Here is a 22,293-nt window from a genome sequence, read left to right as displayed (position 1 = left end):
CCCATTCTAGCCGTCATGAAATTCCCAGATCAGCCTCTCGGCTATAATATGCATGGCTGCATCAAACTAAGCAGTTTCAATAGGTAGGCCAAGCTGGTGTGATCAAAATCTGCCGTTTTAGGTGAAAGCAGTTAATAAACGGCTTTTCTCACAGTTAACAGTTTGAATACCATCTCTTTTTATGCTTATTTAATTGTTTTGCTTGAGAGAGGTAAAATAGTTATTAAATAAATTATTATTTAACTATTTTGCGGTGAAATTACTAATAGTGTAGTAAGTTCTTAAGAACAGTAAGAGTGACAAGCCGTTTAGTATATTTCTGAAGGAGTTACAAAACAAAAACATTTAAAAAAGTTTTTTATATTTTTATCTCATGAAAAGGGAATTAAGTTTAGTCTCTAAAATTCTTGACAATTGAAGCAACAAATCCTCATAAAAATATTTCAGTTCAAGATAACACGTTTTGCTTCGAATTCAAGTAAAGAATGGATAAACTTCTCTGATATTCTCCAGGGCGAAGGTGTCCAAAATGGTTTGATCCCTTAACGTTCTAGGGATTCACAGAAGCAGAAAAAGTAAGCGCCTACTCCATTTCCTACTTTCACGACTTTTGATCGTTTATTTTCCTTTACCAATTCTATATTTTCTTTTTACTCTTTCCTCTTTTTTGAACTTTACTTATTCTTTTTTCCTATCTTGAAGCAATATGAACATTTTTTCTTTCTTTTTTGTTCCCTTTTTGGTCAGCCTAAACGCTGCAAATAGTTTTCTTTAAAAGTTTAATCGCAGCGAAAGAATTCTTACCAGTTCTGTAATAATATAAGTTCTTTAATATGTTACTCTTTATCACTTAGTTGTAGTATATCGATTTTAGTTTTGTTGTGATGTTTTTTATCGCAATTTTTTGCTGAATAACGGAATGAACTCAAAAATGAAATAAAGTCTATCGCCCGAATTATATTTCATTAAAATTTTAGTTTTTTCAACTTACAAAGAGAAGATGTATAGAAATTATGAGATTAAAATAAATAAGACTTTTTGAATTGTAAAAGTTTGTAAATAGTTTTTATTTTATACAATAGAAAAATTAAAAAAAAAGCTGTTAACGTGGAAATTTCATTAATATCATTTATAACAGATTCCATGATTTAAAACAAATGAAATTACTTGTACAAACAACACTTTTGGCTATTCAAATGAGCGTAGCTGAAACTATATATAATCTTACAAAAGAACTATAATGGAAAATTATATTGATACTGTTACTGAAAATAATAATATAAGTTTCTGTACTGATTTCTGTTTTTATAAAATAGATGTTTTAGTCTTATTTTAATCATGTTGTAATTTCAATGCACAAACAAAAATTTCAAAATACTATGACATAACAGTATTAGTTTTGTTGGATGTTAGGTGTTCTAAAAAAAAGGTGTTTTCTATGGGCTATTTCCAAATGCGGCTGTAATTTACAGAGCATTTTACATCCCGTGACTGAATAGCTAAGAGCGTTATTTTTTCTCCCAATTTAAAGTGATTTCTATTTGTTAACATTGACTTTAAAGTTTTGAAGAAATGAGCTTAAGAACTATTTTCCTATCGAACAATGTTTTCACTAATTGCGTGTTAAGTCTCACAAAATTTCTAATTTTATCAGGAGAATCAATCTTAAATTAATGTTTCTTAAAAGTCTCATTGTAAGAAAATATTTTTTAAGTTTTAAAAAGGCCTGCTTGCTTAAGATACTTGTTTTGTCATAATTTTATGTTTTTCATTAATTTATAGAAGTCTTATTTTAAATTTTTATTCGAATATTTTAAATTATTTTGTTTGGTATTGAACAAAGGTTTCGCAGATACAAACAGGGATCTTAATTTCATTGATATTGCTTTTAAAGAATTATTTAGGTGGGATTTCATTTTAAAATTAAGCATAGTGCAAAAATTTTGGTACGTACATGAAGTCCAATACAATTGTCAATTAGAAATTTATCAAGAATGATGTGTAAATACGTAGTGTTTTCCTAATGTAAGCATGTCTGTTCTATTTTGTTAAGAATAAGTTAAATTACATTTCATAGTTAAGCATCTGACATTAAAAATATTTGTAATAGTTATGTGAAAGAATTGAGACGTTAGAAAGTGTAAAACAAATTTCCTTAAGCAATATCAGATATGTCATGATGTCACTAAAGTTACAAATACTGCAGACACCGTAAACAATTAGCAAGAAATTGCATCGTTATTTAAAGTTGAGAGAGTTTTATTAAAAAGAGGAAAAATATATTGGTTTATCGGTTAGTAAAATTTATTTTACATCGGAATTTAATAAGATTTGTCAGAACTAAATTTGTCAAATAGTGAGCAATATGAGTACATAATTTTTTCTTAAAATTGAATTTCTTTCTTAGCAGCAACTAAGGCTGTTCTTGAAACATTAAGAAGATGCAGAGGGATCAGCTAAATTTATCGTTAATGTAACTGTGTAAACCCAAGTTAAAATCGAAGTAAAAAAGGCATACACTAAAGACATTGAGATTCTAAATAATGACTTATGTGAGGAAAAAGCTAAACGGAATAGTAAACTTTCAGCTTTAAACATTTTTTTTTAAAATTAAATTTTATGTTGTAACTAATTATTATAATATAAATGTATATATACAGAGTGTTCCAAAATTATCTTTACAACTTCAAAAATTCATAACTTCGAACATAAACAAGATATTTATATTCTGTTTTTTGCATGTATTACTGCAACTAATAAAGTTTTTTTCAATAGACTGAAAAGTTTTAAGTGAGGATGTGGACACCACAACAGAAAGCTCAATGCGTCTCGTGGCCGTATTCGCTCCACATTTTCTGGACTTGTGCTGGGTCGTCCGGCTCCACTTTTATGCAATACTGATCCGGTGCTCATGAAGCTTGTGTGCCATGCACGGATGGATGGTCCGGATGGTGGGTCTCTTTGGAAATTTGTCCTGAAGTTCCGTTGAAGTTCCGTTGAACCCTGTGTATCTGATTTCGACTCTATGAACCATGAGACGCATTGAGCTTTCTGTTGTGGTGTCCACATCCTCACTTATAACTTTTTAGCCTATTGAAAAAAAAAACTTTATTAGTTGCAGTAATACATGCAAAATCAGAATATAAATATCTTGTTTATGTTTGAAGTTATGAATTTTTGAAGTTGTAAAGATAATTTTGGAACACCCTGTATATATATACATATAAATATATATAAATATATATATATATATATATATATATATATATATATATATATATATATATATATATATATATATATATATATATATATATATATATATATATATATATATATATATATATATATATATGTATTAAAAAACTTGGCTGTTTGATTTCAATTGCATTAAAATGTGTTAAAGTAACGAAGTAAACTGGAAAGAAGACTTTTTTTCAAAATTCTTATCTTAATGTTTAACTTTACAGCATTATCGAAAATATATAGAAACATTTATGCATAAAAATATTCTTTGCTTAACTGTATATTTGATAAAATATATCTAAACCAACATCAGCGTAGAAAACTATTTTTATTTTCTTAGCTTGATCTTAACATTATAACGCATGATGCAACGCTCGAATGAAAATTCATCAAAGCAAACGTTGCTTTTCTAATGTAAAATCTCCTGCCTTATTTATTTAGGAAATACTTTAAACAATGCTTCTAGTCATTCAAAAATTCCCTGGAAAATGTTTTTGTCGCTTTTATCTCTGTTTGTGGTTTCTGCGTTCAAGCATTTGCAACATTTGGTTCTTTTCTTGTATAGCAGCATTCAAACAAATACTCTTCATCTTGCATGTGAGTCAACGATTCTTTTCTACTTTATTCTCTTGCATTTATCCGATTTTTTTCACTTAGCTCTTCTTTGAAATTCAAATCGCCAGACGAGTTTAGTTGTTGCAGTTTCAATTTGTTTGATGAGTTTTACAATTTCGTCTGAGCAATTGGATTGGAAAAGGAAATGAGGGTCGAGAAAAGAGGGAGGGTATTAATTGTAAAGTTCGCAAATGAAATTAAGGTACAATTGCGTAAACTAATCAGTATCTGCAAACGATAATTTAAAAACATTCTTTTAACCTTTTGTTTGAATAATCCTTGATAATTATTTTATTGGTTATATAATGCTACGTTTAAATAAGGCTATTCGGTTTGCTATTACATATTGTATCAAAACATTATACATAAATACTTTTTCGATATATATACTTTTTTGATAACTAGAAAAATGCGTGTTGTTTAGATGGAAAAGACATTTTTAAAAATATTTTTTTCTCTTTGAAATATGTTTTCCTTTATATTTGCTGAATATGTTTAAAACATTCGGTAAAACAAATTTGATGTAACAACTTTTGTAAGCAAAATATCACTCATTTTTTAGATATAAATACACTGCAAGAAATTTTCTTTTATTTCTGTTGTACTTTAATGGTTTCTTTAAGTACAAATGTAATAATATTAAATTTTTATTTGTTTTTGTGTTAAAAGTTTTTATATTAACATGTTTTTATATTCACATGCTATTCACATGGTGTTTTTGTATACACATTAGATTAGTTGATACATTGCACAATGCAGTTAAACAATGCAGTTAAAGTTTTTAGCCACGATTTTACTATTATTTTATTATTTACTTATTTTTTATTTGTATTTTATTTCAAGCACCTATGTACAGACGTTAAATGACGCAAGAGCAGTTTTAATTTCGGAGAAATTAACTTTCACGTAAGTGACACCTATTGTAGAATAATTTCTTAACATCTAGTCTACTAAGAATTCTTCCCATTTCGTGCTATTGTGTATTTCATAGTAAGTAACAGGGTGGGATAGTCTGGTTGGTAGGGCGCTGGGCCCATGTCCGAGAGTTCGTGGGTTCGAACCCAGCCGGTCGAAGACTCCCCGTGTCGTAAAGTGACTGATGCACGCTAAATCTGTCCAGTCACAAGAGTCCTCCATGTTCCCATAACAAATCAATACCTCTGGGGATTCTGGATTGAAGGTCGATCGTTCAGGTCAAAATTGCGATCTATGGATGAACGAATGGATGTATGAATGGGTCCGCCCTATAAACGGGTGCGACGTATGGTGTGGCAGAAGTCGAATTCTTGGCCATAAATGGCGCCACTGGAAAACAAGAACAAAATCCCCCCTCCTCTGCCTAAGCAGGCACACGTCAACAACAGCATAGTAAGTGACATTGGTTGGGTTCTACTCTGTGCAATCGTTTGCAAACATGTTGGTATGAATATTATTCAGAATTATATTATTTTTCTTTTGCACCTATATAGTAAGTATTTAGTTTTCATTTTGCAGTGTAAGCGATTAATATCATGACGAAAGATTGGAATTAAAATTAGGAGGACCTATTCTTTCATTCAAACTTAGTATCTGAGCAATGTATGTTTTTCTTACAAAAAAGCTTTTCAGAAAATTTTACTGAGGCAAAATACAGTAATTCTGCTACACTTGAAGTTTAGATGTGGTTCCTTAATTAGAGCACTATACTTTTCCAAACTCATAACTGAGTTACCCGTTTTTTAACTTGCACAACTAAAAGTAGCCATTAAAAAAACTTTTTTTGCACTTTTTATCAGTTGAAATCAAATACATATATATAAATATATAGTACAATAAATTTTCATTATTATTTACATGATAATAATTGTTTCAACAACAATTCTATCTTGTGCAGGATTATCACAAATTTAATCGCTTATAATCAGCATGTACATGGTTTCTTTTGGACAAAAAAACGAAATTTTAATTCAGGAGGATTGACTTATAATTCAATAGCAGTCTTCATAATTCAATATCCAATAATCGAAGCGAATATACAGCATAATTGCACGAAAACTGTTGCGCTTGAGATATTTTTTTAACACTATGGATCCTGATTTATATTCTGTAAATAATCTCCATAATGTTCGCAGTTCTGAAAAATCCTATACTGGCATGAAACTTAAAAAATGAACGTTATTCGTATAGTAGTCAAAATTACCCCTTTTAGCAGTTTCAGGTATTTCCATATATATATTTGTTTACCAAAAGTCTTTTTTTTTGCATGACCAAAAATCATTTAGGAAACTCAGTATGAGAATCATAAAGAATTTACTGAGAATATCTAAAAACATTATTTTATTTGGAAGCATATAGCTGGTCATGTAATATAATGAAGCTATTCCAGAGCAATAAGATACTCCTTGGGCCTTGAATAAAATCATTCATAAAATATAATTACCCTTACAAACACATAAGAATTGTGATCATAAAATATTTTAGAATAATAAAAGTATAGCCTAAAGAAGGATAGGGTATATTTTGTGCTACATGGGATAAAGTGAAAAATAACTTGAATAAAGCACGGAGTACAGATATAGTCAATTTTGTGCTTTATTTTCGCTTTATTCATGTCAGTCAGTCATATATATATACATTCAACACTATTTTGGGCTCGATCCTACACAAGAAATACCTGAGAAATCAATGTTGAAGAAAATACAAAACCGAATTTATATTTATCCTTAATCAGTACATAATTAAAATAAATTCAAATCCATGCTCACTACCATATCAAAAACCATACTTCCAAACTAATGGATTGAGGATGGTGTGTCATAAATGAATATAAGTGACGGTTACTGTTTAAGTATTTGTGGATATTGTAAATCCCAAAAGGAGAATTTAAACTTAAATTTTAAGCTGGGACAAAAGATGATTGACAAAATTAATTGGAACGTTATTGTGAAAAAATTTGGATTTGAAATTATCCACTGCAACTTCGTAGACTGAGTACTTTTTTGACGTCTTTTCGTTTGTCGTATACATATATAGTTGGTTCATGGCCATGTAAATATAAAAAGTTAACAGTACTATAAACATCATTTTTTAAAAAAAAATTATAAAATTAGGATAAATTGAATTACATAAATATTTAATGTCAGGAAAGTTAATACAGCAAATATCATCAATATATCTGCAACATAAAAAGTTGTCATTTATCTCGTTGAATAGCTGTTATTCATAGTGAATTGAAAATTGATTGGTCATAATTGACCTAAAATCAGTTAACATGGAAATACCGTTAATTTTCATGAGTAAGAAGCAGTCATTACTAATGTAATCATTGTAAAGACAGATTTATAAAAGAGCTAGAAATTTATCAATACAAATTTTAATTTGTGACGAGGAAAATTTAACTAAATTAAATATATATTGTGTTTTTTACGTGATATGTCAAATAATAATAACAAATTATCATATTAATAAAAAAAAATAAAAATAAGGATCATTAAATTTCAGCTGCATCTATTCATTGATTTCATTATGTATGTAATTAAATTAAATGCAAACAGTAAAAAATCCAAATAACATTAAAAACAGGCAGGAAAAAAAGCTGGTAGCCATTAATGAAGAGATAAAGAAGTAATAGAGTTTCTGTAAGTAATTTGGTCTTCATTTCAGTTGTCCAGTCTTAATGACGCCCGTTTCCCACAAGCTGACAAAAGATCTCATCCAAGTTTCAGATTCCTCAACTTGGCCAATATTTATCTTGGCTTCTTTCCAGATAGCAGAAGCTAGTAAATAACTCCCGCCTTTTCAGTTTCATTATTCAAAATGTTTTTATCACAATCTGATGAAAATGGTGATGGAAATTCTTGAAAAAAATAATTCTGAATGTCGAGATAAATAAATGTCTTATTATATTTGGGGAGGAGGATATGTATGCGATGAATCATAATGCTATGATTATACTGCATTGTACAGCATTATAAATGTTTATGTTTACTTAAATTATTATGACGAAATATATCTCACATAATAAAATAGCATTATTTTCAAGCATTTCTTAATGAAAATGTGAACAAGTTTTTATGACTTTATTTTGATGCAATATGATTAAATTCAATTCGTATGGAAATCATATATATATTAAGAAAATAACACAAATGAAGATTTTATTAGTAAGTTTTATTAGAATGAATTAGAAGATGTTTTTATTAGTATGTTTTTTAATAGTAATTTGTTTATTTCTAGATTTATTCAGCAATAATGCTGTTATACCTTATTCATAGTTATTGTGGGCAGACATGGCAAATAAATAAAATTATTTCATCATTCATCTTCGGTATGTAGTAGATAAGGATTTTCCAGATGAACAATTTGTTTGTTAAATTGGCAGTTACATTAAGATATGTAGTTAAGATATGAAGTTTCTATATATATATATATATATATATATATATATATATATATATATATATATATATATATATATATATATATATATATATATATATATATATATATATATATATATATATATATATATATATATATATATATATATATATATATATATATATATATATATATATATATATATATATATATATATATATATATATATATATATATATATATATATATATATATATATATATATATATATATAGTTGAAATTTAAAGATATTTATTAAATGCTCACCCTAAAACTATTTTAAGAATTTTTGTTTTGTTTTAGTTATCGTAACAGTGTCAGCACTCATGGTGCTGGAACTTTTTATCTTAAAATCCACCATTATTACCGGAACATGTTTCGGAACAAGATATTTGATATACCATAGATTTTTCAGTCAGTAATAATTACCGATTTTATGGTAAAATGGATGGTAAAATGGAACCTAAAGTGACGGTACTTAATACCGAAATTTGATCCAGAATTTTTTACAGTGTAGAAACATAAAAACGCATTAAAAAATTCAATAAAAGATTCAATAATAATTTCATCTACATTGAGATTAAATAAATAAAGAGGTTTTTTCGGACGATCGAACAAAACATTAAAAAAATTGAAGAAACATTAAAAAAAATGGGTTGATCGAAGGAGACAAGTCATGACAAAATAGATTTTAATGTGAAAAATATGTTTCTGGTGAAACTCATATCAATATTTAGAGAAAAAAGTATTCATATGAATTAAACAAGACTCAAGAGTATATTCATGTGAATTAAATCAGAATCAGAAGTATAGTATATGAATTAAATGAAAATCAAGACAATATTGATATGAATTAAACAAGTAGCATGATCATCAAGATGAGCTAATGTACCAAGAATGTAAAAAGTTGTGGCGTTAGAGAAATTAAATTTATATAAAATTTTCAAACAAGCATATTGTATGAACCTTTGATACAAATTTATTTTGCAACAATAAATATTTTATTTTAAAAAGGTTTCGGTAAAAGTTGATCTTACTGTAAAAAGTACCGACACTCTGAGTACGGGTACTTTTTACCGTAATGTCCTACAGTATACCTCAAAAATATATTCGTAAAATGCATGGTTACTATAGTCATTAAAAAAATAATCTGCATGATATTTTTTTAAAATTTTTACTAAATTATTATGAGATTAAATATTAGGTTAAGAGAAAAAATGCTTCAAATAAAACTTTAAACTCTTAAATTTAATGCTTGAAAATTTATTAAAATGCTTGTTAAATATGTTTTTTAAAAAAGGCCTCCATAAGGCCGAAAAATAATAAATAAATAAATAAAATGTCTTATCTTAAATCTAGCAAAAAAGTAAAATCCGTCATTCAAGTTGAAAATCCTGTATAAAATTTATTACAAAGTATACCACCTTGTTTTGTTTAAAATTCCATGTTACAAAGTTATTACAGTATTTTCAAGTATTGTAAATAAGTATTGTGGACTGTTGTGTGATTGATTTATTTTTAAAATTAAAATAACGAGTGATATAATTGAAAACACTCATAGATGTTTCATAATCTAGAGAAATGATTTCATGAAAAGTGAAAGCAATAAAAAAACACCCTTCAATGTTTCTACTACAGTATGAATCTTTTAGGGTCAAATAATAACAACACCAAGCAATATTTCAATGATTTAAACTACATAAAAATTAAACTTAACTATGGCTCCATACAAAGCAAGATAGTTTCATCAATTTTTTTTCAGAGAATAAAATTTTCAATGACCACAATTTTATTGAAGTTACAGTGTAAGTAATTAAATATTGTTTTTATTCTCTGAAGAAACAAGTCTACTTGCCATACATTAAATATTTTTTAACTTAAATTTGTTTTATAAATAAACATTGAATTCTTTTCATGATGGAATAACTCGCCTCTTGTGATAAACTAGGCTTAAAAGAAAAAACAGAATTCTTGATTTTTTTAAAAAAGTATTTCAGATGGCGGTTTTCTATTCTTGTTTTATTCGCTATATTTCTTTGTTCTTGTCCAATGTTTTGTGATTATAATAATGACAAAATCTAATCAAAGCCGTTTTATATTTTTAATCTTTAAATAAATGTATTCTTCAAACACCGAATCATGAAATAAAGTTCTATTTTTTCAATGATTCAAGCATAATAAACGCTAAAAAGTTTTTTGATGACAAAAAAGGATTTTTATTTGTGTGTTGCTTAGCTTATTGCTACTTTATTTTAAGTTAAATTATCACTATTTCATTGTTCAATTATTTACTTAAATAGATTAAATAATAAGTTTTCTTAAAAATAATTTAAAATTGTATTTTTTATTTTAGTTAAGATAATAATTTATCTTAGATATTTGTTCACGGCCTCTGCTAAGAAAATTATAATCAAAAGGTGATTTTAAACCGATAATGCAGAAATTCTGGGGAAAGAAATATTTTTTAAGTTCATAGACTTTGAAAAAATCATTGTTAAAATTCAGATAGGAAGTATTGTTATACAACATTGGTCAAGCCGCTATAGGTAAAAAAAAAGAATACGTATTTTTATTTACAGAAAATTTTTACTTTTATTTAAAAATCAATGCTTATACTTTTCTATATATTTCATTTACTACCCCTCAGCAAATGGAAATATTTGTATATTTATGCTGAAATATAATTGTCTTTGAAAATTCATACATTTTAAATATATATGCAGTTAAAAGAATATTTTATAACTGTAAAAATCAAGCAGTAAATACTCTATCACAGGCACAACAGTCTTCCTACGGTAAATAATCAATACATATTCCTTCTACGATTCTATTCCCAACCGCATATTTTACTGTTACACTGAATATGAAAATAATGCATAGAAACTTCTTTAGTCTAGACGCATACTCGAGAGAGAAAGGATAAAATGATAAAAATGATAAAATACGAAATTATTCTACCGTTACTATAATGTGATTTATGCTTTACGTAAGAAAAAATTATCTTGTGTGTCAGGTAAACAAAGTTAAGTAAATAAACACGTAAAATCTCATTACCGTTTCCCCATACAAAAAAATACGCGAATGCGAGATTAATTCTCTATTTGGAAGTGTAAAGGAAATAATGGATAAAAATTAAGGCCTTACAAAGATAGCGAGTAAACTGTCTAAAATTGTTTGTGGCATAAATTTATAAAATCTGAATATTCTTATGTTTATATAACTAAGTTTATATAACTAAGTTTATATAACTTTGAAACTAAATAATTCAGTAAATCTAGTGTTCATCAAGTTTAAATAAGTATGAATAATATTAAATAATATTAAATTAAATAATATTAATATTTATTAATATTAAATAAGTATTAAAATTAATTTGAACTTGATTTTGTTTTAAATTCATTTTGGGGAAATCGCAGTGGACAGATCGTTAAGGGTTGCGGTCAGTGTGCGGGTGGGTGACTACTTGGATCAGTCTGCGTAGGGATCGAGGGTGTGCGTTATTGGGCCTCGTTAAACTGTTCTACCGTAAAGTGCTCGACTTCGCGTGCAGGTCGTGAAGTGAGGCTACTGAAGCGGGGGTACCATCCCCTCCGCAGAGGATCGAAATTGTGATGGCGTGTCTTCGGATCATCCTCAGGGATGTTTCCCAGACCGTCGCCAATAGCCCATTGTGCAGCTCTAGTGCGACGTAAATGAACTACAACTACTACTAAAACAGCATTTTGGGGAAGTGCTAGCTAGACATACAGACTTATCGTTCAAAGTTTTTCAAACTATGAAAAAAATATTTATTTGAAAATGCGGCAAATTTAAAAAAAAAAAATTGCGTACAGCAATGAAATAAAGTAACTAGCAAAACTTTTAAATTATAAACAATATTTCTAATACATTTTGAAGTTCGAAAAGAAAATCTAAATTAAGTAAAAGTAATGCATAAACTGGTTAAGATTTTCTATATATTTTGATAAAAAAAATTATTTAAGCTTCAAAGTTTCCATTTTAAATACTGTAAGTATCATTTTTTATAAGAAAAAATTATCAAATCAGAAATTAAATAAATGTTTTAATTTTTTATTTGAAAAACTCTGGAGTAAATATTTTAAAATAAAATATAAAGAGAACAGAGAGTAAAATTAAAAATAATCACGAGTAGAATTCTGAAAATATTGCATAAATTGGTCTCCGCATCACTGCTAACTCAAATTAAAAATGCAGCTTGTTTAATTAAAGAAAGTTTTGAGCGATGTCATTTTAATAAATGTCGTATAAATTCTAGACGGAAAATTTTACTAATACTTTTTCTTAGAAGAAATGGAAATTCGAAAGATTGAACGAGATTAAATGTTTGTTTCTAGATTCTTATGTAATTTAGGATATTAAGCATTCGCAGTTTATGCTATTTATGGACGTGCTTTATATATATTTTCCAACTCTAAAACATTTTCGAATTCAAATGAAATCTCAATAAAATTTTCGCTACAAAGATAAAATGATTTTCATTTCTTTTATGAAAAGAAATCAAATAATATGCATTTTATATTGCCATATAAGGTGCAATTTGAAAACTCATATTAGTGTTAAAGTTCAACTCTAGAAACTACGCTTGGTATCAACTTTCATGCCAAGAAATAAAAGCTACAGTATTCAAAATAATTTATTCCGGAAAATAATACATCGATTTAAGTAGATCTATTAATTGTTTAGATCTAGTTTTTTAACATTATTTTGATAAATTTCTTCCATATAAGGTGCAACTTTAAAAATCATATTAGTGTTAAAGTTCAACTCTAGAAGCTACACGAGGTATCGACTTTTATGTCAGAAAATAAATACTATAGAATTCAAAATAATTTATTCCGGAAAATAATACATCGATTTAAGTAGATCTATTAATTGTTTAGATCTAGTTTTGTAACTTTATTTTGATAAATTTCTTTAAGAGATGAATTGAAAAAGATATTTTGAAGTTCGTAAGAGTAATTTTTATGCGATTGATTTTCTTATAATACAAGCAATATTATAATAAATACTCGGTAAGCAATATTTTTTAAACAGTGCTTTCTAATTAATATAGAATAATAATTTATTAAATATAGATATAAGGACACTCGAAATATATTATTCTCCTTCATTGACATAACGAAATGATTATACACTTCTTTTACAATACCTAAACTCAATGGAATTTAAATAATTTTATATTTTTCATTACTTGGAATCGCTGAGTTTTAAACTGTCCTGAAGTCCTGAGTTTTAAATTGTCCTGAGTTTTAATTTGATTAAAATACATACTCATTTATTTTCTCATAATTTTTTATTACGAATCGTACATATTTTATTTAATAAGCCTCAAATTTCCAATTTTTATTAAAGCTGGTGTCATAATTATTACTGATAATTATTACTGCTATAATTATTATAGTTTCGGGGTTATGTGACGGAGTTGTTGTTGCTGTTATTATTATAACTATCGTAATTGCTTAGTTGCAAATAAAAAAAAATCTTTTTGGTAATTGATCGTTACTAAGATTTAATTTTATGTTTTAGTAGAAAAGGAAAGAAAACATCAAATGATCAGGAAAAAGCCTAAGGAAAGGAATAAAACTGCAATGTATTTTCGTGTCGAGAATTTCTAGGATTTTTTTTACTAAAATTATTATTTTTATCTGCACTCAATGACAACTTTTACTCTTTGAAATAAGAACGAAATTTTTTAAATAAGTATTTCTGGAATATTTTTAGCATTCAAAATGAAAATTGCAAGAATATATTACTTAAATTTCGTATGTTTTGTTGTATGTTTGGTAGTATTAGGCAGAATTACGTTTTTTTCATTACCTTACCTTTTTGTATAACATTTTTTTCATTGGGAATGTCATTACTTCACAATACAATAATTTTAACGGAATACTCTTTTTTGTGATTTCATGTCTACAAATTATTCTCAAAAACACTTAAATTTGTTTAACTATGGAAATAAATAGGTACAGAGAAACTTTTTTCGAAAAATTTAATTATGACTCATTTTTATAACAGTAATAGCAGTAACTTTTCAGTGTAGAAATAGTAACGAATTTTTAAAAAAAAAAATATATGCTAAAATGTCAAGCATTACTCAATAACAAATAAGTGCCATGATGATAAACAGAAGGAAACCGTAAAAATCTATCTTCATTATTTTTGATTTGTTAACTATATAGGCAAAGTATGAAATCCTGCATTGTATAGATTGCCTAAAATTTGCCGGCAAAGTATGAAATGATTTATCTTTCCCACATTGTCTAGGCATTCTATAGAATGCCAAATGAGAAACCGGAAAAGTATAAAATACATCTCCGATTCGTCAAAATGTCATTAAAAATGACAAATTCAAAACGTCATCCGATTTTATATTAATTTATTCGTGGATATAATTACATTTATTCGATATTTTAACACTTACTGACGATAGAATACATTTATTCGATATTTTAATACTTACTGACGATACTTTAGAAGAAATATCAGTGTTTGGAGTATCGGGCGGCAAATGTATACCGGGCAATGGCACTTGACCTTAATAAAACATCAGTGATGGGTATACCGGGCAAATGTATAACGAGCAATGGAACTTGACCTTAAAAAACATTAATATAGGGTATACCGGGCAAATGTATACTGGACAATGGCACGTGACCTTAAAGAGCATCAGTGTAGTGTATACCGGGCAAATGTAAAACGAGCAATGGAACTTGACCTTAAAAAAAGATTAGTGTAGGATATACCGGGCAAATGTATACTGGACAGTGGCACTTGACCTTAAAAAACATCAGTGTACGGTATACCGGGCAGTGGCACTAGACCTAGTATATATTTCGGACATTTAGCAAAGGTCTAGTCATACTAGTTATAGTTAAGTGCCATTGCCCGGTATACATTTGCCTGGTATAACCTACACTATTTTTTTAAGGTCAAGTGCCATTGCCCGGTATACATTTGTCCGGTATACCCTACACTGGTGCTTTTTAAAGTTCAAGTGTCATTGCCCGGTACACATTTGTCCGATAATCCAAACACTGATATTTCTTCTAATCTATCGTCAGTAAGTATTTAAATATCGAATAAATGTAATTATATCGACGAATAAATGAATTTCAAACCGGATTTAATAAATATTTCGGACATTCACCAAAGCGACTATGTGATTGTCAACATTCAGCGGTGAAAGTCAACAACCACCGATTTCGGTCTTTCACAGTAACATGCACATCATTTACATAATAACCTCATCAGGACGTTTATTTCATACTTTGCCTAAATAGCATATATATTTGTATAAATCCGCTGAAATATATATAGTCCATGAAAAGGAATATATATATATATATATATATATATATATATATATATATATATATATATATATATATATATATATATTGAATAGGTAATTTGGTAATAACACCCTAATTTTTGTTCTTCCAGAAATACCAGTCCCTTATAAAGCAGTGTCAGGTGGCCTAATGTCTCTTCCATGTGATATAACTTCCAATATGCTTGATGATGAAGTGTACTTAGTTCTGTGGTATAAAGATGAAATAGCAACACCAATTTACAGTATTGATGCGAGAAGAGGAAAACTTGGACAAGCAAGGCATGCATCCAGTGAAGAACTAACAGGCAGATCATCATTCAGTTCGAAAGAGCATCCAGCTGTTTTGCAAGTAGAAAGAATTTCTTTGGATGATGAGGGTATCTATCGTTGTAGAGTTGATTTTAAAAAAGCGCGGACGAGGCATTCAGCTTTACTTGTCACTGTTGTTGGTAAGATTTTTTTTATATATATGCTTGGCTTATTGAATACATTCACTTTGTTAATCATACAGTTGAAACGATAAAATGATGAGCAAACATACCTTGCAATAATAAAAAAACTAAATAATATTTTGCTATAAAAATGTATAATACAGTAATGCGAAGATGATAAATTTTAGAATTTGTTTCTAGACTTAAAGAAAAATAGTTTGTTCTTCGCATATGACTGTACAGAACTGTTTGTTGAGGTTAAACAAAGGCTAAATTGCGGTATAAATAATAACAGAAAAATAATAACCGAGTAAGTCAAAAAATGCCTCAATATTTTTCCATAATTCCAAAATAAATAAATGAAGCAAAGTAAGAATACGAAGTTATAGTTTTTTAAAAATAGATAATTTACAGTGAATGGGAGTTTCTTTGTACCTGAATTGCACAGAAAGAGATGGGTTAACCGCAAACAAAATTCTTCAAAAATGGAAGACAAAATGGAAAATAACTTCATTCAATCTTCTTTTAAATATGGTATATTAATGGAGAAACTGTCGAAAACAGTAAAAGAATGTAAAAATTACAAAGTATAATAATTTTAATTCTATTTTGAACTGTACATTATATTTGAACTAAAACTAAACTGCTTAATAACCCGAAAAAAAAGAGATTTCCAAAATATTCAAATAATCAAAAATGTACTGAATTTCTTGTATGCTGATTTGAAAGCTTTATAAAACTTTTAAAAACAATGCAGTTCTTTTCCATACTCACTTGAACAGATAATTTGTTAAAATAAGAAGAGCTAAACTATAAAAAAGAACTGGAACTATATTTTAAGAAATAAAAGACACATTTTTATGTCTTTTTTCGCTTTTCAATATAAGCAACAAAGAGGGACAAATCTGACTACTTTCTTGGCTTCAGGTTGAAAAAAAAATGCCTAATAGACATTTTATTATTGTAAGTACTATATATATATACTAAAAATATAATGTCCTCCGTGCATAATATTAGATACCGGTAGAAATCTTATTCTTAAAAAAAACATTCTTCTACATTCTTAATATAAATTAACATTATTTTTAACACAAAGTGATTTTGTGTGTATTAAAAAATATATATCTAACACTTATGTCATTATCAGATCTTTAATTCAGAGAAATTTTTTTTTCTTCTTAAAATAAAAATAGACAATCATTACATTTTTATTGAAAAAAATAAAAATAAAAATTTCAAATTTAAATATTTTTTCCAACTTAAATATTTTTTGATAATTTATCAAAACGCTGAAAATTTCAATTAAAATTCTGATCAAGATTTAATCAGAAATAAAAAGTGCAAAACCGTATTTTTTATTACAAACCAAAAGCAACTGATAAAAAAACAAAAAAAAATATAGACTTTTGCTTCATATTAGATAGAGTTCAATTTAAATCCCACACAAAAACAGCTAAAACAGAACCAATAACGAGAAGTAAATTCAGACGTATATTTTTCGATAAACTCATTTTCAACTAAAACAGTTTTTGTTTTAGATATTTACGTTGGAAAATTAATATCGAACATTCTTGATATTTTATAGATTTTTATTTGTCATTTTGAATAAAATTAAAATACGTTCTTAAAGTTTTTTTTTCATTTTAATTAGTAATAAGTATTATAAAAGCTTTTTTATTAATTTAATTAACTGCTTTTATTATTTATAAAACATAATTGAAGTGAACTTAAATGAAAAAAATACTATTTAAAAATAAAACTATTATAAAGTTGGTTGCTTGTAGTTTACACAAAAGAGTAATTCTTGATATTTTTAAGATTTTTTATTTGTCATTTTGAATAAAATTAAAATAAGTACTTAATTTTTTTTTCATTTTAATTAGTAATAAAAGCTATAAAATTTTTATAAATTTAATTAACTATTTTAATTATTTATGAAACATAATTGAAGTGAACTTACAGAAAAAAAAATACTATTTAAATATAAAACTATTATAAAGTTCGTTGTTTGTAGTTTACACAAAGGAGTATTGACTTAAAATTTCATAACAATTAAATATTACTAGAACAAGAATCTTTTATGCATATTAGGAAAATATTCCCTTTAAAGTGTCCTCCAAATGGGATAAGTGTGTTCAAAGTTCATAAATATCTAATTTTATTTTTTTTTCTGTTTAATAGAAAATAATAAAACATCTATCTAATGATGGGGAAAATTTCAATGAACTAAGTACCTTTCATCACCCCCAAAATATTCCCCAATGATTGAGTCCTTAGTATCCCTTCATCTGACGACATCTTAAATTACGTAATCATCTCGACCCGAGCCACAAAAATAATCGTTTAAAATACCACACCCATCTCGGAGAGGCCTTAATAAATTGTACCAAAGTTTATCTTTCTAAAAGCTCAGTTTAAAAATCATTGACTTTTTCTAATAAATCAAGCCTTTATGGTTCTTCACTGTCCAGGATCATAGTTCATAATGAACATTGAACGTTTTCCTTCCCTTAACTCCTTATCACGAGTAGTTACAAGGCCCTGGGAGATTAATGTACATTTTTTCCGCACTCCATTCTTTAAACACGAGGAAAAGTGATCGTAATAAAACGTCCGTTGCCCAGGAAACCTGATATTTTATCATGTAACATTTAATTATCTCCTTTTCTGCCTTGTAATATCTTTTAATTTTGGTCGCAGCTTCAATTATTCAAGTGCTTATCTGAGTCCCGCTCCGTTATTCATTACCAAAATATACCATCCTCTCATCCTGGGACAACTCGTAAAGTAAGATCAATTTACGAATAACATTACCACTGTTTATTATTACCACAGTGTAATCTATGCTACTGAAAAAGCTCTCTTGTGTCATTCTCGGTTAAAAATATTAATAAAATTCGGCTGAGCAATTAAATGGCCATAAAGTAGAGCTGGCACCGATCTCCACAAAATGATGTTATTCATTATATAATTTTTCATTTATGTTAATTTAATGGTTATAATATCTTTGCCTGATGCGTCTTTCAGATATAAGGTACCTTTTTTGCATGAAATGTGAATATAATCATTTTTTTAAAAGGACTCACATTTATTTTGAAGTTGGAAGAATGCCAGATAGATGGAAGAGGTGAAAAAAAAAATAGCTGTAGTAGATTTAAAAATACAGAATAGAAAATACATAATATCAGTTTACAAGTAATAAAAATAATTGAAAACAATTTTATTTAGAAGAAATGTCCACGTTGTATTTATACTTCTATTATTTTCCGGATTTATTGGGGAAAATATTTCTTCTTTAGCTAATGTAATCTTAAAAGTAAGAATTGGTTAAAAATGATGAATTTTTCACCATTTTTCTGTTTGTATGCTTTTATTTAACTAGTATGCTAATGGATTTTAATAATTAGCTTTGCTTATGCATAATCTAGATAGTTTACTAATAATAAAAATAAAGTCAGAGGTTGCGAAACGTAAGTAATTAGCGTAATTGTAAATCCTTGTGCTTTAGTCACCGAGTGTATTGTGTTCCTTATATTTGCATTAAAGAAAATTTGTATCACTAATTGGTACAGTGACAAATGAAATAAATAATGATTTAGGAAAATTGCTTAATGCTTAAAATAACAAATAAAATAATTGTAATTTCAACTTGTTTATATAACATAAGAGAACTCTCCCTAAACCTTACTGTTGGAAACTTCGGAGCAAAACTGGTAACTAGCACATTATTTAATCGTTATTTTATTACCATATTCAACTAACACAGTCAAATAGCTATAAAAATGACATTCAAACTGTTAAGTTTGAGAAAAACGTTTATTGACAGTTTGTTCCTAATACGGTTGAACAACCAGATTTCTGTCAGAGCCAAAATAAGCCCATCTTAGCATTTTTGTGCCGTGTAGATGGGTACATACTGTACCTGAGAGGCCTAATTGGTCAATCGCATAAGCGGCTGAGCAAGGATTCGAATCCCATTGTTACAATATTTATTTTATTCGTTTAATGCATGAAGTGTTTTCAGTGTCCTACACTCTTGAATCGGTGACAATGAGCTGTAAGAATACGAAACTATCATTTACGCATAAATGGCACAACACCCACAAAGCTCCAATGTCCAGTTAAACGTTATTTTTAAGATTTAGAAATTTTTATGGTTATTCGCGGTATTTTAACTGTACCAGTTAACAGTATTTTAACGGTTTCTAAACCGTAAAGGTAAAAATGGTCCTAAAAATGAATTTATTGTTGGATTAATTATTTTATTGTTGGATGGGCAAATTGCTGCCGACAATTTCCCATAATTTCAGAAGGAAAATTCAAACTGGACAGTTAAAGATTATGAGCAGGTTCTTAGGTGAATCCGGTTTCAAGATATTCCGAAATCTAAAACCCCAGTAATTAACCAAAGGACATTTAGAGCTACAAACAGCTGAAAATAATTACTTTTAACAATGAATGCATTGAAATAATAATTTAAATAAATTCCCTAAAACCATTTTGTTTATCCACAAATCATGATAAATTTAATATTAAAGAAAACAATATATTTTGCTCATCATTTTAATATATTTCTAAAATATTAAATATCTTATGTTCACAATACTACTTTATTAATATTACTCTGAGGAAATTCAGTAGGAATTCCAAATTACTTTATTTATTACATTTCTTCTAAATTATGAGCAGAAGATTGCAATTTATTCCCTCCTTTGTGAATTCACAGCTAGAAAATGGGAAATATTTCTCCTTCCTGGCGAAACATTCATAAATGAAAGAAAGATGCATTATTATACTTAGTTTCAGAAATTAATATAGTTATCAATTTGTGTGAGAATAAGGGAAGGTTCGAATTGAATCCCTATAGCTGCAACTATTCTATACATAATCTGAATTAACATACTTAAATCGGAAGGACCTCTATGTAAGTGGATCATACCCAGAGGAAAACAATGCTTGATGTTTATACCTTTATACATGGTGCAGCCATTTCTTAATTGGAGTGCGACAGATTTATTTTTGAAGGAAAATCCTTGATGTAAACCGTTACTACAATAGTTACTAAACCTCCTGTTTTCCCTAGAAACCAAAATTAACGAGAACATTTTCTTCGCGTCCGGTAGCACGACTATAGGGCGTGCTTTTTTAAAATCTGTTACCATGGCGACGATGTGATCAGATTCCAAAGGATAATTGCCATGGGTTTCGGGCCTCTTGAAAGAAATTAGCTTGTTAAGTGGTAATTTTTAGAGATGGCCATTAATAAGGATTAATTTCTGAATGTTGCGAATGCGGAATGCTCTCAGATGTGTGTGCAGTTAATTAAATGTGGGTTTACTCCTAGTCTGGAATAGTTTGTTGGCTTCTAAACGACTTCCCGTAACCCATAATTAGCTTAAAAAGCTCCATATTTTATCCTTCTTGGGAAAGGCCGCTTGTCTTTTACACTTTTTTGTGAAAATCTTTTAAAATAATAGCATAAAATTTCTTTTCTTCGTAAGCTTCTTTTCAGACACCGTTACCATATTGATAAGTTATGTCTCAACGTAATAAATATATGCTTTTGAGGAAATATCTTAAAATAATAGTATAAAAGTTTTGCAAATGCTTCGTTTATTAAACAGTGACCATACTGATAATTTGTGTCTTAACCTAATAAATATGTGTCTTAAAATTTTAAAGCGATATGTGAATTTTTAGAATTATAACTTAAGCTGAGAAGGCAGTTTTAAGCACAGAAAAGCACAATTAAGCATTCGATTCCATCATTCTAAATGAAAAAAAAATTATTACTTTATTCTATTTTTTTAATTAATATTTTTAAAATCAAGCTATTAAGCTATAATAAAGGCAAAAACAGAAGTCACATTAATTTTAAAATACCAACTTTTGCTTCTAAATAAATAGCTGTTGATATCATAATTTTAATTAAAAAATGAAATTCAATTAGCCAAATATTTAATCATGAACTTATTTAGGTACTGATGGTAATTGGCAGCCATAGATTTCGTAAATATTTAGTTCTATATTAATATTTATTTTTTTAAATGTATTACGGTCAAATATTGTATGACAGAATTAAATATTTACGATATTTTACGATTTGTATTTTATGTATTTTGCGATAAAATGGATTTCACGGATGCTACGCTATGAGCGCCAATACTTTTTACCTTAAATTGAATCGGGATTTTTTTACAGTGTACTTTGAAGGGAATTAATTTTACCAACATCAAAAACCTATTTGT

The 22,293-nt window shown here is 27.7% G+C and overlaps 1 protein-coding gene across 1 annotated transcript in view; it reads left to right on the top strand.

Moving 5' to 3' along the window:
- LOC107445831 (kin of IRRE-like protein 3) overlaps window positions 1–22,293 on the top strand; it is a 282,976-nt gene that overhangs the window by 148,597 nt on the left and 112,086 nt on the right. Inside the window, exon 2 of the mRNA XM_043040440.3 lies at window positions 15,725–16,063. Coding sequence (XP_042896374.1) covers window positions 15,725–16,063 — 339 coding nt within the window. The remainder of the gene's footprint in view (window positions 1–15,724; window positions 16,064–22,293) is intronic.

The sequence above is a fragment of the Parasteatoda tepidariorum genome, chromosome 1 (assembly GCF_982258835.1).
Source record: "Parasteatoda tepidariorum strain Cologne lab strain chromosome 1, Ptep-v5.0, whole genome shotgun sequence".
Taxonomy (NCBI): Eukaryota; Metazoa; Arthropoda; class Arachnida; order Araneae; family Theridiidae; genus Parasteatoda; species Parasteatoda tepidariorum.
This window is presented reverse-complemented; position numbering and strand designations above follow the sequence as displayed.